At 37.0% G+C, this 20,900-nt stretch overlaps 2 protein-coding genes across 2 annotated transcripts; one reads left to right on the top strand and one right to left on the bottom strand.

Moving 5' to 3' along the window:
* Positions 1-3,919: 3,919 nt before the first annotated feature.
* On the top strand, positions 3,920-7,803 carry LOC306874847 (kelch-like protein 23; the record flags this gene model as incomplete). The annotated part of the gene is made up of 3 exons (XM_079425128.1): positions 3,920-4,871; positions 5,897-6,305; positions 6,574-7,803. The coding sequence occupies 3 exons, from the start codon at positions 3,920-3,922 to the stop codon at positions 6,878-6,880; spliced, it is 1,668 nt and encodes a 555-aa protein (XP_079281254.1). The 3' UTR covers positions 6,881-7,803.
* On the bottom strand, positions 6,960-20,672 carry LOC306874848 (ceramide synthase 2-like). The gene is made up of 11 exons (XM_079425129.1): positions 20,305-20,672; positions 16,903-17,082; positions 14,331-14,448; positions 13,875-13,993; positions 13,734-13,791; positions 11,314-11,364; positions 10,880-10,972; positions 10,661-10,789; positions 8,656-8,762; positions 8,369-8,525; positions 6,960-8,306 (listed from the first exon to the last, which is right to left on the bottom strand). Exons 1-11 carry the CDS (start codon positions 20,376-20,378, stop codon positions 8,109-8,111), a joined length of 1,284 nt encoding a protein of 427 aa, XP_079281255.1. The 5' UTR covers positions 20,379-20,672; the 3' UTR covers positions 6,960-8,108.
* Between the last annotated feature and the right edge of the window lie 228 nt (positions 20,673-20,900).

Genomic DNA, 20,900 nt, shown 5'->3' with positions numbered 1-20,900 from the left:
TGGTGAACTATCCCTTTATTAACTCTAAAGTTCCCACTAGAACCAGTTCAGTATGCAGTAGAAACTGAATGAGCAGTTTTGAATGGAGCCCGAAATGCTGCAACAATCATAGGTATTTTATGTGGTGAAGCTACTGAATGTGGTCGAGTGTCTCAGCGGGTCTCAAAAACCTCATAAAAATATGCATTGTATTGCATTTGAATATTTGTACATATTCGAGTGAAGGACAAAAACAATGTTGTCTTGGTCTCTGTTGCACACAAAGGAACACTCCACATTTTTTCTCATTTTCCAACTCCCCTAGAGATAAACAGTTGAGTTGTACCATTTTTTAATCCATTCAGCCGATCTCCGGGTCTAGCGGTAGCACTTTTAGCTTAGCTTAGCATAAATCATTGAATCGGATTAGACCATTAGCCTCTCGCGCAAAAATGACCAAAGAGTTTCGATAATTTTGGCGTAATGATATGACGCAGCGCCTGAAAGTAGTCCCCAGCTAGGTAACTAGTTATGATATAGCTGGGGACTACTTTCAGGCGCTGCATAATATCACTGCGTCTGCTGCACCCATGGTACGGCAGCAAAGTTCCTTGATTATTACGCCGGAACGAAAGTATAGTTCCTAGCCATATATGCCTAGAAAATTGCAACTTTTCATTTTCCGTCGACTTAGTGCACGATGTAACTACAGAAGAGTCAAGCTTTAAATAGGAAAATTATCGAAACTCTTTGGTCATTTTTGAGCTAGATGCTAATGGTCAAATCTGATTCGATGATCTAATCGGATTTGCTAAAATTTGCTAAGCTAAGCTAAAATTGCTAGCGCCAGACCCGGAGATCGGCTGAATGGATTCAAAAATGGTAAAATTCAACTGTTTAACTCTTGAGGAGTTGGAAAATGCAGAAAATGGAGCCTATTTCCCAAATAAGTGGAGTGTCCCTTTAAGACAGTGCCAAACATAATTAGAAACTGGAAATGGATGAAATTACAGAGATAGCTGCAATGCTTGAAGTGGATGCAGAATGCATATATTTTTATATAAATTATGTGTCCTGCTCCTATAGCCTAGTTTTGAGTTAAAAATGTTGGAAGGGCATTTTTATCGAGTATGTTAAAAAATCTATAGGTGTTCTGACAGATACAGGCAAGACTAAGCGTCCTGTTTACACTAGGTGATGCAGTTTTGGTTTTTCATTTCAGCATTTTATATTCTTTTTTCGTCTTAGGGGATTTGATGTGTGGAGAATGTGAACATGGAGGAGTTTGGTCTTAAATGCAACAGCACATAAGGGTTTGCTGAGTGATTTATGAATGTATTGTTTCAGTGGTGTGTGAAATAAATTGCTTTTAAAAAACTTCAATGAAGTCTCCAAATGGATATAGTTTCATTCATTAGCAATGGATCCATAATCAGAGTGCATATATGCTTCTAAATAACCCAAAAAGTATACTTTTAAAAAATACTACAGTATTAAGAGATTCATACACAAACTGTAGTTTTTGCACTGGACTTCAATGACTTCTATATTACTATAAAAACCATGATAATCAGATTTAAAAAAAAAAATTAGTAGTCATTCCAGTCTCTGTTGTGAGAACTCAAGTGTAAGTTTATGAAACCATCTACTAGTTGCAAGCCCGGCTCACTCCTCGTTAGTATAGTGGTAAGTATCCCTGTCTGTCACGCGGGAGACCGGGGTTCGATTGCCCGAAGGGGAGAATAGCAATTTTTTGAAAAACCATTTGATTTTCAATGGGTTTGAGACTTTTTTTTTTATCAAGCAAGTAATAGGTACTTCTGTTAGGACCACTGAAGTCAAAGATGACAATTAGCATAGAGGTTTGGATTGCAGTATGGTTCTGTTCTGGGCAAGCACTCCCTGCACATCCATGCAGCCTAGCATGGGTAAGAGCAGGGAGAGCAGCAGTAACCCCCAGGGTAAACAGAACAGAACCAACATAAATGTCTTGCAGATATCATAAAAGTGCAATAATTTAATGTAACATTTTAGAAATCAGTCTGATTCAAAGGAGAATCAGAAGGCCGAATCCTGACTGACGAGAGGAGAAGTTGGGGATGGAGAAGGTTAACTAGCTATCGAGCAATGCGAAAGCTGGTGATAATACTGAATCTTATATATGGGTGCTGTGATAGGTGTCGCCTCCCTATAGGTAGATGTGGATCAGCTGAGAGTCAGCTGATGCGAGCTTGATTAATGTGACCTGCTGGAACTAACGCTAAACTTGATTTATGGCCCGAGCTTAAGAACAGAGAAAGATTAAGTTTGGGTTAGGTGAAAAATCAGGTTTTTCCCCACCTAACATAGCGCTCCATATTAAAAGAGGTGGGCTGCAAACATAAAATCATGCTTTGTTTTTTGTTAGTTGTAACACTCAAGCCATAGAGTATTATTTCATAATAAATTGACTTTTAGTTCTGAGACATACTTAAACTTTAAATGCTTCAAAAAAGACACTTATTAAAACTACAACACTTCTGCAAGAGGGTGGGAACGCAATGGCATTTAACCATAATCCTTTGCAATATGAACAGCCAATCAGAACTGTTTACACAGTTATACTGTAGTTATATTGAAAGTCAAACATTTGAGCTTCAAATTTCATTATATGACAAGATCACAACACACAATTCTCAAAAGCAATAAAACTCACAAAATAATATACCCTACATTTACCCCTTGTGGTTTGTTGTGGTATTGACTTGGACAAGACAAGAAGTTGGACCAGAGCTTAGGAACTGAGAAAGATTTAGAGGAGGATCAGGTTTCTGTCATTATTGCTCCTGACATAGTGCTCCAGATGGATCGAGTGTTGTTTTTTGTGAACCATGAGCATTTAGCCCAGCTGTCCTTTTTTTTGGCGGTGGTCAGCAGAACACCAGGAAGCATGTTGAGATTAAGGGCCTTGGACCACAGCAGTTCCACACACTAATTGAGTTACAAAAAAACAACAACAAAAAAAAAATCCAGTCAATGTTATGTAAACTCAAGTATATGATGCCATCTACTGGCCACATGTGCAGCTCACTCCTCATTTGTATAGTGGTAAGTATCCCTGCCTATCACGTGGGAGACTGGGATTCGATTCCCTGACTGGGAGAAATGCAATCTTTTGAAAACTCATTTAATTTTCAATGGGTTTGAGACAACAAATGATTTTTATTCAACAAGAAGTAGGTACTTATGACCTTAGCTTAGGCACAGAGAAATATTTTGTTGAGAAAGATCAGAATGGTGTCTACGTCAGACCTGACGTAGTGCTTCAGGTGGAGAGAGAGTTGTTGTTTGTTAACCATGGGCATTTGGTCCAGCTGAGTCCCTACTTCCAAGCCTTGGTTTTTGGTAGTTGTCAGGAGAGCACCAAGACACGTATCAGGATTAAGGAAGTTGGACCACAAACACAAAACCACAGCCAAGATTTTTTGGTTGCAATGCTCTGGATGTATAGGAGTGACAAGTCAAGTTCTGAGACGTACACAGAACTTAAACTTAGCTGCTTCACCAAAAAAAGTTCATGAGAATTTCCCAAAGTAGAATACACTATATATAGGTTAAAGATGTTTGGTTGTCCAATATCTACCCCTGGAGGTTTGTTGTGGTATTGACTTGACAAAACTTGCATACACACACATTATAAGCCCTGATGTTTAGACTAATCCCAGCCGTATATAATTTAACAATCCTTGAAAGATACTGCCCTAAATATTCACAAAAGCTTTTTTGCATACTTTTTGAAATTGGGTCCCTGTAGCACTTTAACTGTGATATATTTAGCCCTTGTTTTTATTTTTCTTGCTGACCCCATTCCCATGGAGAGTGACAGGCTAGAGCAAAAATAAAATTGTCACATGACACACTTCAGTAGAGAAGTGAGAGTTGGGAGGGGGAGTGCACAGTCATGGCTTGTGCAAAGCAAGATATAGGTACTTTTGACCAGAGTTTAGGAACCGAGAAAGATTTAGTTGAGGAAGATCAGGATGCCGTCAATGTTGCTCCTGACACAGTGCTCCAAGTGGAGGGGGAGTTGTTCTTTGTGAACCGTGAGCAATTGGCCCATCTGAGTCCCTACTTCCGAGCCTTGTTTTTTGGCGGTGGTCGGGAGAGCACCAGGAAGCACATTGAGATTAAGGGAGTTGGACTGCAGCAGTTCCACACACTAATGGAGTTTACAAAGAACTTGAAGCTGAACCTAGATTGCAAGAATGTCCTTGACATTCTGGAGGCTGCTGACTTCCTCCAGTTGGACAGGGCTCGATTACTCTGCTGTAAGTTCTTGGAAAGACAATTGCATCTTAGTAACTGCTTGGGAATGATGGCCTATGCTTGGCAGCTTGGCTGTCTGGACCTCTACGCGGCAGCAAGGGATGTAGTCTTGACACACCTGCCTGCCTTAGCCTCCGAGCAGGACTTTATGTTCCTTCCGAAGGAAAGCATTGCTGACCTCCTTGCTAGTGACAACTTAAGCATTCCCAAGGAAGACTTGGCTCTTGATGTGGCCCTTCGCTGGGCAACATTTGACCCAAGTCGGGAAGAGAACTTCATGGAACTGGTGAGTCTGGTTAGGCCCGAGTGCTTAAGTCTATCCTACATTACTGATCTTCTGGCCAAGATAAACAGTTCAGACCCACGTGCTAAGCTCATTTGTAGACTGTACGATAACTTGCCCAGCAATTGGACTATGGGCAGGTCCATGCCTAGAACTCGCTCAAGGGAAACCCTGTTTGTTCTCGGTGGACCGCATGAGCAAGAAACACAGCTGCTGTATCAGTTTCACCCCTACAGTGGAAGGTGGCAATCCCATCCACCCCTGCAAAAGAAGTGTCTCACACAGTACTCCGTGGCTGCAGTAGGTAACAACCTCATCTGATCCTATACATTTTAACCTTCCACAATATGTTAGCATAAGGCGCTTTTGCACCAGAGGAACCTCTTCATAGTTCCTAGAACTATTGGCAGAAGAACCAGCTTTTTGGTATGTTCGCACCACAGGAACTAGTAACGTATTTGTTCTAGGAACTCCGTTTGCAGGAAATAAATGGGTTCCTACTTCAGAGTAGGGTCTACAACAGTTCTATAGGAACTACCAGTGATGTAAGCGTATGCTCATTGGCCAAACGCATACGAAACACCGGCTACCCGGCATTTTTAAAAAGCCATGTAAAAATATTTACTCCATGAACATGGAAAACAGCTATAATGGCACTTACCTGTTGTCTGCAATGTGTTCTTTTCTCAGCCTCAATGATAACACTGCAAGTTGTTTTAGGATATTTTGTCTGATTTTCATGCTCTTTCTATCGTGTAAATTGTGCATTTACATTAAATCTCTGTTATCACGATACCCACGACACACAACAAAAACAGCTCAGATCACATTCACATTCGATCCTGTCACATCACATTTACCGGTTGTTGATGTTTGTAAATGCCATGAATAAAGACGTCGCTGTTGGTCGCTTCAGAGTTCCTGCTGTCAGTGCTAATGCAACCAGGGAAATGGCCCTAGGGGGGAAATTGGTTCTCTAGGAACGACCCTGCTGGCTAGTTCCTACAACTATGAGGTGCAAAAGCGCCTAATGATCTACCTGGAACCTGTCCGATCAGGTGGTACATGCCTTTTCCAAAACAAAACTTTTAAGTCAGGAGTGCCGAATCCTGTTTCTGGAGATCTAAATTCAGTGCTCCAATATATTGCTTGAACTGAGTTCTTAGAACACCATGGTGTGTGAACCCCGTTAATGAGCTTGTTCAGGTGTGTTTGATTAGGATTGGAATTGACCTTTGCATGAAAGTAGATCTCCAGAAACAGAATTGGTAATTTTGTCTTTGTTGTCTAACTGTCCACATCATCTAAAATATTATTTCTTGCTCTAAGGGGACAACATAGTAGTGACTGGAGGCTACTTCCGGGATGTGTTATGGTATAGTGTAGACTGGGTGAGCATTTACGAGCATGGCAACAAGCGATGGGTGGACGGCCCGGCAATGCAGAAGTCCAGACACAGCCACTGCTCAGCGGCACTGGAGTTCAAGCTGTTTGTGTTTGGCGGTAGCATGGATGAGGGGCCTGTGGCTGACGTTGAGAGGCTGGTTTTGGGAGCTGAGGAATGGGACACTGTCAGCCCCATGGTGCGGGTTGTGGAAAGGGCAGCCATTGTCACTTTGGGAACTAGTATTTACGTGGCCTGTGGTCTAGATGAGAATGGGGATGTTTACAGTGGGATTCAGAGGTACAGGCCAGAGGTTGATCAATGGGATGTGGTGTCCTATTCTCCATTCCCACGGTGAGTAGACACAAATCTTGCCCTCAAGGTCAACTGCCCTGCAGATTTTACCTCCAACCCCAAACACATCTAAAACATCTAACAGGATTATTTGAAAATTGCACAGGTGTGATTGATGAGGGTTGGAGCTAAACTCAAGAGCCAATGTTGTCCACCCTTTTTAAGGCAATACTTTTCAAAGATGCCACCACAAATAGTTCTGTATCAGTTCTATACACTTTGGTAAACCAAAGTGAATTCTTATTGGACACGTGTACTTCTTTTCCAGTTACGATCTTCTTGCAACTGATCTCAATGGAGCCCTCTATCTACTGGGAGGACAGGCTCTGCGCTTAGACATTGACACGGATGAGTGGACCGTTCTTAAAGAGGACTGTCTGGACAGCAAATTCTTCACAGGTTGTGCCACAGTTAACGGGCAGATTTACATACTAAGCGAGAGGAAGATAAACAAAACATATCCAAACATGATTCTACTGGACCCATACATTGACACTTGCTTGGAAGTTGATGATAAAATACCCTGTCCTGTCCCCATAAGAGGTTGTATCGCAATGCATGTCAATCCTTTCTAAACACCTTCTAAACCTTTCTACACTATTCCTTTTTTAAGTCAGAGGACAAGTATTAAACCAATGCAGGAACATTTTGTTCAGCAATAGGATAATCATATTCTAAAACATTTTTATTTTTAATCAAAAGGTCACAGAGAGAAATGTTGAATGAGATGCAACATTAATAGTATTTAAGATTATAAGAATATATCCCTCTTCTGTCATTGTTACAAGTAATATAACAGCTACAAAATATTGCGTTAACAAACTCAGAACACGGTAAAGCCCAATAAAAAAGAGGAAAATTCATACAAAAACAATCACAGGTTTTTTTAAAACATAAGTTAAACAGTGAAAGACATGCACAGCTTTAGAATGAAAGGTCAGTTATGGCTACTGTGCAAATAAACTTTCTAGAACCATCTAGAACAACAAAAACATTTTGCCTTTAGCCCTTGGAGCAGATTCAATACATCAAGGGGCCTAAATAGGCATCCTCAAATTCAACAACCCCCTTTGACTTTTAAGATCTCGAGGCACATGCTCCAGTGAGAAATCATCTGATTCCTCATTTGGTAAGGCAATGTATAACCAAAGTGCCATCTAACAAAACACAACAAACTCCAGTGGTTTCTTGCAACAAAATCTTTCAGTAGCAGAATCACTAAGACAAGGGGACATTTTCACCACCAGATGGTGCCACAAGTATTTCCCAGTGGTCCACCAAAGCCCATTTTGAAAACAACAGCCACTGCAGAAAATTCACACATTTCCACACAACTTAGAAGAATACGTATACAAATACAAAAGTATTTAAAAAGAATGCATCTAAATGTTGTGGGTCTCTCTAGTTAGGAGAGCTGACTCATTTGTTTTTTCCATAATGAACAGTTGCAGAATTAGTAAACTAATCAACAAATAAATACTTAAGATATCTGTTTATGAACCATTTTTATGTATGCAAAGTTTTTAGTCCGAGTTGAAATGCTACTCAGCCAATGTACTATAATTAATTTGACTAACTTTAAACAAATTAATTCAAGTTGAACCTTTTTCCAATATACTCCAATGGTAATGTTATAATACAAACTAGTAGTATTTTTTGTTTTACGCAATCTACTGACTACGCATTACATTTTCACTAAAACAAACCATCAGTGGTCTGAAATTACAGTAGGACTTTGACAAACAAGATAAGCCAAGAAAGTTGGAGATTATTTAACACGTTTAAATACATTAAGTAGCATTACTATCTGGCTTTCGGCATTCTGCTATTAATTTTTCGCCTCTGATTCGTTAAATTGTTCAGAACACAGTTATTGGCCAACGATGCCAATTTAGAGTTAAGGGCACCCTTTTTCTGCTCCCAGCTGTGTTCTTCTTCTCCACCTTCATCTTCTTCTTCATCAGCCTCACTCTCTTCATCGCTCCGTTCATCACGTTCCACCTTAACAACACGTTTGTTAGAAAATTGAGGGATAGCCTTATTTATAAACTTAAGATACTCACTTTGCCTAAAAAGACAAATTTGTGAACCATTCGAAGAATCAGCCAAGCCCAGAAGATGTGAAGAGCTTGAAGAACCAGCAACAGGCCGTTCAAGAAATAATAACCAGGGTACGGAGGAAAGACGTCCAACGAATCCACCACAGCTGTGTAGACGATTCTGGAAATGAATCAAAATACAGTTTATAAATCGTAAAAAGATTTTAGCCATCGGAAAGTCTTAGATTTAAGAAGAACCCATTCAAAATTATTTGAAATCAGCATTATAGGAAAAATTAAGTAGGGCTTACCTGCATGGGAAAACCACAAGACGAGTTACCAGGAACACGGCAGCGAACACGACAAACAAGGCGTCGCAGGTCTTTGTCCATCGAGCATAATTGAACATTTTAGCAGACTGCAAATCAAGCAAAAACAAAACATTAGTTATTTCTTTATATATCTTCATTATTTGTTTAAATACTGACTATTGATATTGTACAAGTCAAAGTCATTTATGTGCTTTATTCTGTTTCAAGAAGATACATTTTCTATATATATATGTACATAATGCATTTTCTGGTATTTATTAGCCACTTAAGCCAAAAGAACATGATATCTTCTAAAATAAATACTCTCAGAATCCTGTTTTTCAGTACTGAAGTGTTAAAAACTTCTGCAATGAACTCCAATTACTAGGGATGCACCGATACCACTTTTTCCAGTACTCGCCCGATACCGATACTTTATTTTTGGTACTTGTCGATACCGATATTTTCATTGTATTTGTACATTTTTTAAATATTGGGTACAGAAACCAAAAGAGTATGTATAATGTTACTGTGTTAACTTCATTTATCAAATAGATACAGTCAAACCAAAATTTATTCAGACACCTCCAACATTTCTCCCATTATCACAGTTTATTCGCTATAGTTTAGAAAATGGTAATAAAATATGACAAGAACGCAGAGTTAAACTGTGTCAGAACAAATTCAGCTTGATAATATCATAATGTCAGAATATTTACAAAACTATCAATACCTTGTCAAGCCACCCTTAGCCTTAATGACAGCCTGGGCATGCTGTCAACCAGGTTCATGCAAACCTGAACTTCAATTTTTTTGTGAACGAACATCAATAAAGATCACACAACAGAAATGTGCGCGCGCTCTCTCTCTCTCTCCCTCCCTCCCTACAGTTAAGTTATTTGTGCATTGTTTTACTTACTTGTTTTTGACATTAAATCGAAGTACTAACTTTCCAGTGATGTGTGTGAGAAAGGGATGTTCACGCGACAAGCTCGCACATCTGCGCCGCCGCGTGCTCAATCTACTCAGCATGCTTTGCTTATCAGCTCACGCAAATCAGATGTACAGGCGTTAATAATGGATGTTTAACATTATTCATTGCATACATCTGCTTCGCAGACATCCTTAATCTCTAATAACTCCATTCTGCTGTCTGTTGTCGGTGTTTCTTTGTTTGAATATGGCACTTATCACATGCTGTTTGGTATCGGGGCATTTTAACGAGTACGAGTACATGAGCTTAGTATCGGGCCCGATACCGATACCAGTATCGATGCATCCCTACCAATTACCTTAGGTGGACTTTGCAAATTAGAGATAGCAGACATGACTATAAAATTGTTGCCATTAAAACTGTTGTTATTAAAACTTTTTTTATTAAAGGAATAATCACAATTTTCATCCATGTTTTAATTTTAACAATAATCCTCTGTCGTGCAGCACTTTTGTTTGCCAAAAAAAGAGAAAAGGTTTGTTTTAAATTTCATTTGATTAAAGGATAAAAGAAATTAATGTTTTATGCCGTCATTTATTTACCAGAAATTCATTTATTAAAATAATTCACAAAAGATTCCATAGTGCCCTATTAAAAATAATTTATCTAAATTGTTTTTTTATTTACTTAATTTGACATGCTTTTTTATTAATAATCTTTATTTAAACCATTAAAAGGTCATCCAAAAAATTTAAAAACACAATTTGTTAAATATAAACAGAATTTGTAAGGGAAAATTGTGTATTTCATATTCTTCAAATGTATTTCATAGAGCCCTAAAAATGTAATGCTTGTAAAACTTTTAATAAATTGTTCTTAAATTGTATAGGTTTCATGATTTCAATTGATTAGACATGCATTAACGGAGTCCAGAAAGATTAAAACAAGGAAAAACAAAAACAAAACGGACTCCAGAAAAATGAACACAGAAAAAATAAATTTGTGAATAAAACATATTTCATTGAAACATATGGAAGCTGACAGAGCAGCCAATCAGATTCTGAGATTTACCTCCAACAGGAAGTCAGAAGAGTCGTGTACGAGCATCACCAGGGTTCCCACGCGCACGTAGTTCGCACAGTAAGAGAACGCGATGAGGAAAATGGTGGCGATGTGGTGAATGATCTGCTCTTTGAAGTCCTACACAACCCAAAACAAACATATAATAAGCACAATTCATGGATTTTAAGATCTTTTGAAGGAAATTTCACAGAACTTCAGGAAACTTACTTTGCGCTTTATGTCCACCGATACGCAGAGCAGAAGTGAGAGGTAGAAGGACAACTCCACGATGTAATACCAGTACTGAGCTTCTGCTACGGCCTGCAGACACAATCACAAATAACAGCATCTGGAAAAGCCTAACTGTGGATTTTATGTCTCTTATTTCAGAATTAACACACCAATATTCAAGTGAAAGGTACAAATATCTACTTAACAGAAACAGTTCATCCCTAAAATTCACTTGTTTCTGAGAACAAATGAAACATGTTTTTATTGTAATATTTTGCAGATGATTCTGGCTCTCGTGAGATAAGTCTTGACTGTTTTGATCAGATCGTGGGGTGCGGCGCTCACTAGTTCCTCCGATTTCTGCCTAATCTCAAGTTCCTGGGATTGTTCAGCAGGAAGTGAATGTGTGTGGAGAGCCATTTGTTACGGACCTGTCTTGGGTATCTGCGCCAGCATTCCCGATGATCCCAAAACCATGGAGTCTGAAAAACACCATTTGACAAATTATTATATGTGAATGTATATGTTTGAATGGGTAAGTGGAATTTTTTTAGCAGTGACGGAAAAATCTGAGGGCCGTCCGTCACTTTGGCAGATAACACTGAGGGTGATCTATTGTAATTTAAACTGTAATTCCTCTAGGCCTGTCCAGTTGGTGGTGAGTGTGGTCCAGTGAGACAGCAGAGTGAGCGATCGTCTCCAGAACAAAAATAAAGTCTAACGCAACCTCTGATATATATATATATATTTTTCACTTTGGAGTAACATGTACCCATTTTTCATTCATTATATGACCACTAATTTGTGTGTATGAAGTGTATTAAACATTAAAAAAAAAATTAAATCAAAAATATGATCAAATACTTTTTTTACGTTTTAGTGTATTGCTTAGAAAAGTGTATTAGATATTATTAAGAATTAATAAAAATCTATTTTATTATTTTTAATATTTATATCCTCATAGACATTTTATTTTAAATAAAATAAACATTTATGCAATTTTTTTTATATAAATACAGGACTGCAAATCTTTGTGTATTAAGTGTATTAGATATAAATAATTATTTTAATAATTATTAAATTATTATATTTCTAAATATTTTATTAAAAACATTTCAGCAAAAAATGACATAAAACAAATAATAATTATTATTATCTTATGGAAGTTCTAAGCGGCCATGCATTATTATAATTTTCTTGTTTTCTCGTGATCTCGACATAACGAAAGTTGTTTTGTCGTTATCATGACTTAATTTTCTCGTGATCTCGACATAACGAAAGTTGTTTTGTCGTTATCATGACTTAATTTTCTCGTGATCTCGACATAACGAAAGTTGTTTTGTCGTTATCATGACTTAATTTTCTCATGATCTCGACATAACGAAATTTGTTTTGTGGTTATCTGGACATAACGAAAGTTGTTGATCTCAACCTAAAAACCGTTTTCTCACGACGTAATTGTAGCTATAGTGAGAAAATCAGGGTCGCTATATTGTCTTCGACGATAAAGTTGCAGACCCGACAGCCTCCTTCTCAAGTGTCGAACACTTATGTGTAAGTCCTCAATCACTGACAGACACAGAGCTAAAATGTCAGAGTATGAATATGCATGACATATGTCGGTCACAAACACAACACCTTCAATATTTGGGATGGTACTTATACCATATTTTTATTTTTATTATTTCAGTTTGAGTGAGTCCCTGATCAAAGTAAAAGCAAATACGATCATCCATGATGCTGCGATGATGCTGCTTCTATAGCATTTTCTCATGCCGAATACACAGAGAAAATTAAGTCGTGATAACGACAAAACAACTTTCGTTATGTCGAGATCACGAGAAAATTAAGTCGTGATAACGAGAAAACAACTTTCGTTACGTCGAGATCACGAGAAAATTAAGTCGTGACAACGAGAAAACAACTTTCGTTACGTCGAGATCACGAGAAAATTAAGTCGTGATAACGAGAAAACAACTTTCGTTACGTCGAGATCACGAGAAAATTAAGTCGTGATAACGAGAAAACAACTTTCGTTACGTCGAGATCACGAGAAAATTAAGTCGTGATAACGAGAAAACAACTTTCGTTACGTCGAGATCACGAGAAAATTAAGTCGTGATAACGAGAAAACAAATTTCGTTACGTCGAGATCACGAGAAAATTAAGTCGTGATAACGAGAAAACAACTTTCGTTACGTCGAGATCACGAGAAAATTAAGTCGTGATAACGAGAAAACAACTTTCGTTACGTCGAGATCACGAGAAAATTAAGTCGTGATCACGAGAAAACAAGACAGAAAAATTATAATAATGCATGGCCGCTTAGAACTTCCGTATTATCTTTATTACTTTGGAGTAAATTATAGAACTGCAAATTTTTGTGAAACATTACCAAACATTAACCAATTTGTAATTATTAACATTAAATAACATTACCAAATTATTATTATTATTATATAATAATTATTATTATTTTACGTTGGAGTAACAAGTACCAATTTTTCATTTATAATAAAACTAATAGGACTAAGTTTTTGTGTATTAAATATTTTAGATAATATTAAGAAATCACAAAAGTCTATTAAATATTTTCTATAAATATTTTATTTTAAATAAAATACATATTTACACCAAATATTATAATCACACAAATATATTAATATTCTTCTCTTTTTGTTATTATTAAAATAATATTAAATGAAAGGGAAAAAATTAAATATTTTCTGAAATTTTTAGTCACAAATGGCAACTTTTTTCCCGAGAACGTCTCATATTTGACTACATTTCCAAACGCGAGCATGATGCTGAGGAGAGAACCGAGAAACCCCAGCATTATGGAGATACTCACGTTAATAAGCGAGACGAGACCAGCTGAGAACGCGATGAGATAAAACACAAACCTCCACCTGAGGAAGCACACAGGAAATCTCATGTTAATCAGATGCAAACACAGTCAATCACAGACATCTGCTGTGGGTTATTTCCTTACGAGGCTTCACAGAACTTCCTGGTGTTTCCGGGCTGGTCCTGGATTCGGCGGTGACGCAGCCAGGTCTGGATCTGACGCTGAGAGAGTCCGCAGTGCTTCTCCAGAACCAGCCAATCATTCTGAACAAACAAACACAGACACGGGAAAACAAAAATGAGCATTTCTTTGTTTTATATCTTATTTGTTGATATATCAAAATTGGCTGGTATGTCAAAAAAAAAAAAATAATAATTTTGGCACATTTTCTAACTATTATATTGGATTTTATATTATAAATAAACTGCAATATAACCATACAATTTTAAATAATATTGTAATTAGATGATTACTAAGTAAACAGTCCCATTTAATTAAAAAGGCCATTTTACCCAGTGTTTTTGTGCTCAGCAGCTGGATGTGGATGTCCAGTATTAAATCACAGGTCACAGACGGCCAGCCCTCATGTGACTCACTAACCTGTGACGGCTGCTGCTTCTTCTGCAGGTAAAAGACCTCCAGCTTCGGGACGGGTGTGACGCGCACCCGAACCCTGTCCCGGACGCCCAACCACCGGCTGAGCGGCAGAGCCACAACCCTGTAACACACAGACAGCAACAAACGTGACTCAACGCGCCGGCACTCGAGGGCGCGACACTCACCGAAACCCAACACCGTCTGTGACTCAAGATCTTTAATCAAGTGCGAGATGCTGTACAGCGAGAACTGGGCGGCTTTTGATGAGTTAACGTCAAGAAAGGGAGTGACGTGAGAAACAGCTGGCGTTGTAAGCCAGAGGCAATCGCACCCTTTCTGCAATATATTTATATATATATATACGGCAGGTCTGCACTTGACTCGCTCTTCCAGACCGGCAGAGTAGCTTCACCACTCTGTAAATGGCCAAGAGGTCAGATTTCATCACATAACCAACTGAAATAAGACAGAAATTAATATATGTGACAGGAGGTTTGGTTGATACGCATAATGCTATGTAGCCCCGCCCACCAGAGAATTCGACTGGTCTATAATAGCGCTTCTCTTAACTGTGCATTAAATATTTAATAGCTTCTGATTGGCTGCCATTGTGTCACGATGCACAGCAGTTTTGCGTTTATTGCATTACACTGCGCCAGCTTAAAAAATGTATTCTCATTACTGTAATGCAAAAAAGTATATTTTATTTATTTTTTAATAATACTACTAATAATAATAATGCATTTGAAATTATGTTACATATAAACAATATACTATAAAAAACAACTTACATTATATTTTTTAATTATAATATACTGAAATATGATATAAGTGTAACCCTGCAAATATATAATCTCAAGAAGGATAAACCATGCATTAATGGGGTTGTTCACTCAAAAATGAGGCTTCTGTCATCATTTACTCACCCCCGAGTAGTTCCAAACCTGTATGAATGTCTAAGCTACTTAAAATATCAAGATTGTACTTAAGTGTACTAGTAGCTGTGTAACAGACTCGGTTTGTTACATATGTGTAACAGTAGCTGCCTATTACATCTACATAATTACAAACTGGACAAACTTACTAGTACTTAATTAGGTAATTACTCTGTATTATAACACCTTAAAATAAAGTGTTACCGTATTTTTTTTTCCTACAATGGAAGTCAACGGTGCCCCAAACCAGCCTGGTTACAAACGATTCTTCAAAATATCTTCCTTTGTGTTCGGCAGAACAAAGACATTCATACAGGTTTGGAACTACTTAAGGGTGAGTAAATGATGACAGAAATTTTATTTTTGGGTGAACTATCCCTTTAAGAGCCGGGGGGTGAAAACTTTTGAACAAAATGAAGATGTGTACATTTTCCTTATTTTGCCTAAATGGCCTATTTTTTTCCATTTAGTACTGGCCTTCAGAAGCTACAGAAGATACTTACATGTTTCCCAAAAGACAAAATAAGTTAAATTTACCCTGATCTTCAAATTAAAAAAGTTTTCACCCCCCGGCTTTTAATGCATGGTTTTTCCTTCTGGAGCATCAGTGAGCGTTTGAACCTTCTGTAATAGATGCATATGAGTCCCTCAGTTGTCCTCAGTGTGAAAAGATGGATCTCAAAATCATACAGTCATTGTTGCAAAGGGTTCAAATACACAAAAATGCTGGAAAACCATATAATTTGTGGGAGCTGGGGGATTTTTCTGAAGAACAGCAGGCAGTTTAACTGTTCAGGACAAACAAGGGACTCATGACAATTATCACTAAACAAAAAACACAGCTGGGGATAATTCAGGTAACAACACAGTATTAAGAATCAATGAACGGGTCATTTTTATGAATTAAAGTATTATTTTCTCTTGTGGACTATATGTAAACATCTTTTACATGAAATATCTTATTTAGGTCAGTATTAAATAAACAATAGCATGCATTTTGTATGATCCCTCTTATTTTGGTAAAATAGTTAACATTTTGCAGATTCTGTAAAAACTCTATAAAACACATACACAAACACACACACACATATATACGCACATACACATGTTTTATACATGCACACACACATACAAAACCTTTAAAAAAAATGTGCAATGTACATTGTATAATATCCTACATAGAGATTTTTGCCCATAATAAATGAACACAGAATAAACAAACAGTTCTCTAGTAGAAAAATAAACAAGTGCATTGAGCATCCAGTCACTGCAAAAACACAATGGCATCAGTGTAAAAATAGCAGCCTGCACCAGTGGTTTTTGTTACAAGGAAATATTGACAACAAAACCAAAGGAAAACAATGCTCCACTTTCATTCTGTCACAACTGACACTAAACTACAGCCTGATATCCTCATTTCAATCATTCAGAGGCAAACTGTTGAATAAATACATCCTGGTTAAACTTAGAAAGGAGAGAAAACCCTTAGGAGAAACCAAACCGTGAATTAGTAACCCAATCCGCTAGTGTTTACATTAATGATACGCCAACATCCATCCTTGAAGGACCAATCAAAGTTTGTGCCTGTTAATGTTAAAACTCACTTATAAGGTGAATATAGATGTAATACTGATATTCACCTTTCGAAAACGAATCGCAGTGCGATGAAACCCAGGGCCAAGGGCAGGGAGATGAGCAGGTCGCGGGGTAAGGGATGCCGACTTTCGTCCGCCGTCCCTTCAGCGATGTCTTTCCATGTGACACCAGGAGGAAGCCAGAAATCCTGCCGCCAAATCCACTCATTTACAAGTTCCTCTAATCTACAGACGCCAAAAGAGAACATTAGAGAGGGCTGCTAGCTTATTACAGCAGATAAAATATCTATAGATAAAATTCGGTCAGCAGTAGATAACTCATAATAATAACATAATGACAGAATTGTCCATATTGGCTGAACTAATGCTTTAAAATGATGATTTTGAGCACTTGCTATGTAAAAATACAACTCTCTGACAGGTGCGTCTATTGGACATCTAAAAGGAAACGTCCTATTACAGATGAGCAAACACCCTCTTGCAGATGTCTCCGAGATGTATATGTGCTATCAGGATAATGACAGAATTTTAATTTTGGGATGAACTACTGCTTTAAAATATAAATTTTGAGCACTTGCTATGCTAGAAATACAGCACTCTGACAGGTGACTTTAAATAAAATAAAGTAAAAAATCAATAAATTTACATTTAGTAATTTAGCATACGCTTTTATCCAAAGCAACTTACAAATGAGGGCAATGGAAGCAATCAAAATCAACAAAAGAGCAATGATATGCAAGTGCTATAACAAGTCTCAGCTAGCTGAATAAATAGACAGACAGACAGACAGATGATAGATAGTTGAAAGATAGACAGAGACAGACAGACAGACAGACAGACAGACAGACAGATAGATGATAGATAGATAGATAGATAGATAGATAGATAGATAGATAGATAGATAGATAGATAGATAGATAGATAGATAGATAGATAGATAGATAGATGAAAGACAGACAGACAGACAGACAGACAGACAGACAGACAGACAGATAGACAGATAGATAGATAGATAGATAGATAGATAGATAGATAGATGATGAAAGACAGACAGACAGACAGACAGACAGATAGATAGATAGATAGATAGATAGATAGATAGATAGATAGATAGATAGATAGATAGATGAAAGACAGACAGACAGACAGACAGACAGACAGACAGATAGATAGATAGATAGATAGATAGATAGATAGATAGATAGATAGATAGATAGATAGATAGATAGATGAAAGACAGACAGACAGACAGACAGATAGATAGATAGATAGATAGATAGATAGATAGATAGATAGATAGATAGATAGACAGATGAAAGACAGACAGACAGACAGACAGATAGACAGATAGATAGATAGATAGATAGATGATGAAAGACAGACAGACAGACAGACAGACAGACAGACAGACAGACAGATAGATAGATAGATAGATAGATAGATAGATAGATAGATAGATAGATAGATAGATAGATAGATAGATAGATAGATAGATGATGAAAGACAGACAGACAGACAGACAGACAGACAGACAGATAGATAGATAGATAGATAGATAGATAGATAGATAGATAGATAGATAGATAGATAGATAGATAGATAGATAGATAGATAGATAGATAGATGAAAGACAGACAGACAGACAGATAGACAGATAGATAGATAGATAGATAGATAGATAGATAGATAGATGAAAGACAGACAGACAGACAGACAGATAGACAGATAGATAGATAGATAGATAGATAGATAGATGATGAAAGACAGACAGACAGACAGACAGACAGATAGATAGATAGATAGATAGATAGATAGATAGATAGATAGATAGATAGATAGATAGATAGATAGATAGATAGATAGATAGATAGATGAAAGACAGACAGACAGACAGACAGACAGATAGACAGATAGACAGATAGACAGATAGATAGATAGATAGATAGATAGATAGATAGATAGATGATGAAAGACAGACAGACAGACAGATAGATAGATAGATAGATAGATAGATAGATAGATAGATAGATAGATAGATAGATAGATAGATAGATAGATAGATGAAAGACAGACAGACAGACAGACAGACAGATAGACAGATAGACAGATAGATAGATAGATAGATAGATAGATGAAAGACAGACAGACAGACAGATAGACAGATAGATAGATAGATAGATAGATAGATAGATAGATCGATAGATAGATAGATAGATAGATAGATAGATAGATAGATAGATAGATAGATAGATAGATAGATGAAAGACAGACAGACAGACAGACAGATAGACAGATAGATAGATAGATAGATAGATGAAAGACAGACAGACAGACAGACAGACAGACAGACAGACAGACAGATAGATAGATAGATAGATAGATAGATAGATAGATAGATAGATAGATAGATAGATAGATAGATGAAAGACAGACAGACAGACAGACAGACAGATAGATAGATAGATAGATAGATAGATAGATAGATAGATAGATAGATAGATAGATGAAAGACAGACAGACAGACAGACAGACAGACAGACAGACAGACAGATAGATAGATAGATAGATAGATAGATAGATAGATAGATAGATAGATAGATAGAAAGAAAGAAAGAAAGAAAGAAAGAAAGAAAGAAAGAAAGAGAGAAAGAAAGACAGACAGACAGACAGACAGATAGATAAGACAGACAGGTAGGTAGGTAGATAGATAGATAGATAGATAGATAGATAGATAGATAGATAGATAGATAGATAGATAGATAGATAGATAGATAGATAGATAGATAGATAGACAGACAGACAGACAGACAGACAGATAGATAGATAGATAGATAATAAAACTATATGCATGGACACCATAATATTAGTGGTAAAACAACATGAAAATAAACTCTGTTATTAATCTAGAAAATACGTCAAAATTGTAAATTATATCTAAAATAAAAATATATACATTAATAATCATCTAAAGACAGCTTGTCAATATTGACAAAACACATTTTGAGCACTTGCTATGTGAGAAATACAGCTCTGACAGATGAGTTTAAATAAAATAAATAAAACAGAACTGTGTTTTGGAAACTTTAATTGAGGCTCGTGAAAGGGTTACCGGGCCTCCGTGGCATGATTAGCCGATTTCAGGCTGAACATTTTCATTTAAAAAATCGCAATAAAATTATGGATAGATGCCACAAATTGATCTTAAAACAAAATGTACGTTAAACAAATAGCCTAAGCTCACTCATAAATCTAGAAAAGACGATTGACAACATCATTAATTATGTATGATTCGTTACCATTATTTAGTAAGAACCATAATAAGAGCGTTCAGTGCATTTTGTTATATTAGGGGTGACAATAACGAGAAAAATACCGCGCGTGCACCAACCTAAATAACCCAATCGTTATGTTAGCGATTATAGTTATAATTTAAAACGTCGTTATTACCTATCCATGCTTGAGTGATGGACACAGGCCTCTTCTGTCCGTTTGTTACTCCCGCTCTTCGCTATGAACAGCATCCAGCATCATCATCGCTCAAAATCTAAACAAACGCTCGCGCTGATTCTTCGAAGGAATGCGCGCGACCCGCTTCTGATGTCGACATCAACTCACATCCAGCGCATCAACCTCTGTTTACAAGTCCTTTGATGGCTTCCAACAGTAAAACAGGTCTTGCATTTGTTAAATTATCCCAGAGCCGAGAGAATCCACGAAAACACCGGAGAAACGGACGCTTTCGGCAGCAGCATCTCCTCCGTCTTTCTCTCCATCAGGGAATCATGTTGTAAGGTGCTTTGCTTTCCACAAATCCTAGTATAGTAGTCGCCCCCTATTGACCATTAGTTGCACATATAACTATCTATCTATCTATCTATCTATCTATCTATCTATCTATCTATCTATCTAAAGTTTTATGTATTTTAATTGCATATACAATTTTTCTTCATTTGGATTACACAGTTGTACCATAAATAATAAGCTTCAAAATCTGTCAGTCAAATATAAATGAAACAAGATTTATATAATAATAATAATAATAA

The sequence above is a fragment of the Barbus barbus genome (assembly GCF_936440315.1).
Source record: "Barbus barbus genome assembly, chromosome: 9".
NCBI lineage: Eukaryota > Metazoa > Chordata > Actinopteri > Cypriniformes > Cyprinidae > Barbus > Barbus barbus.
The sequence above is the reverse complement of the archived record's forward strand: the minus strand, read 5'-3'. Positions and strand labels throughout refer to the sequence as shown.

Bases quoted from the DNA above. Each gene is read 5' to 3' on its own strand.
- LOC306874848 (XM_079425129.1), bottom strand. From the start codon at position 20,378: ATGCTGTTCATAGCGAAGAGCGGGAGTAACAAACGGACAGAAGAGGCC. The intron at 13,994-14,330 runs GTTAGTGAGTCA...TTGTTTGTTCAG, and splicing joins AGAAGCAGCAGCCGTCACAG to AATGATTGGCTGGTTCTGGA. The intron at 8,307-8,368 runs GTGAGTATCTTA...CGTGTTGTTAAG, and splicing joins AATTTGTCTTTTTAGGCAAA to GTGGAACGTGATGAACGGAG.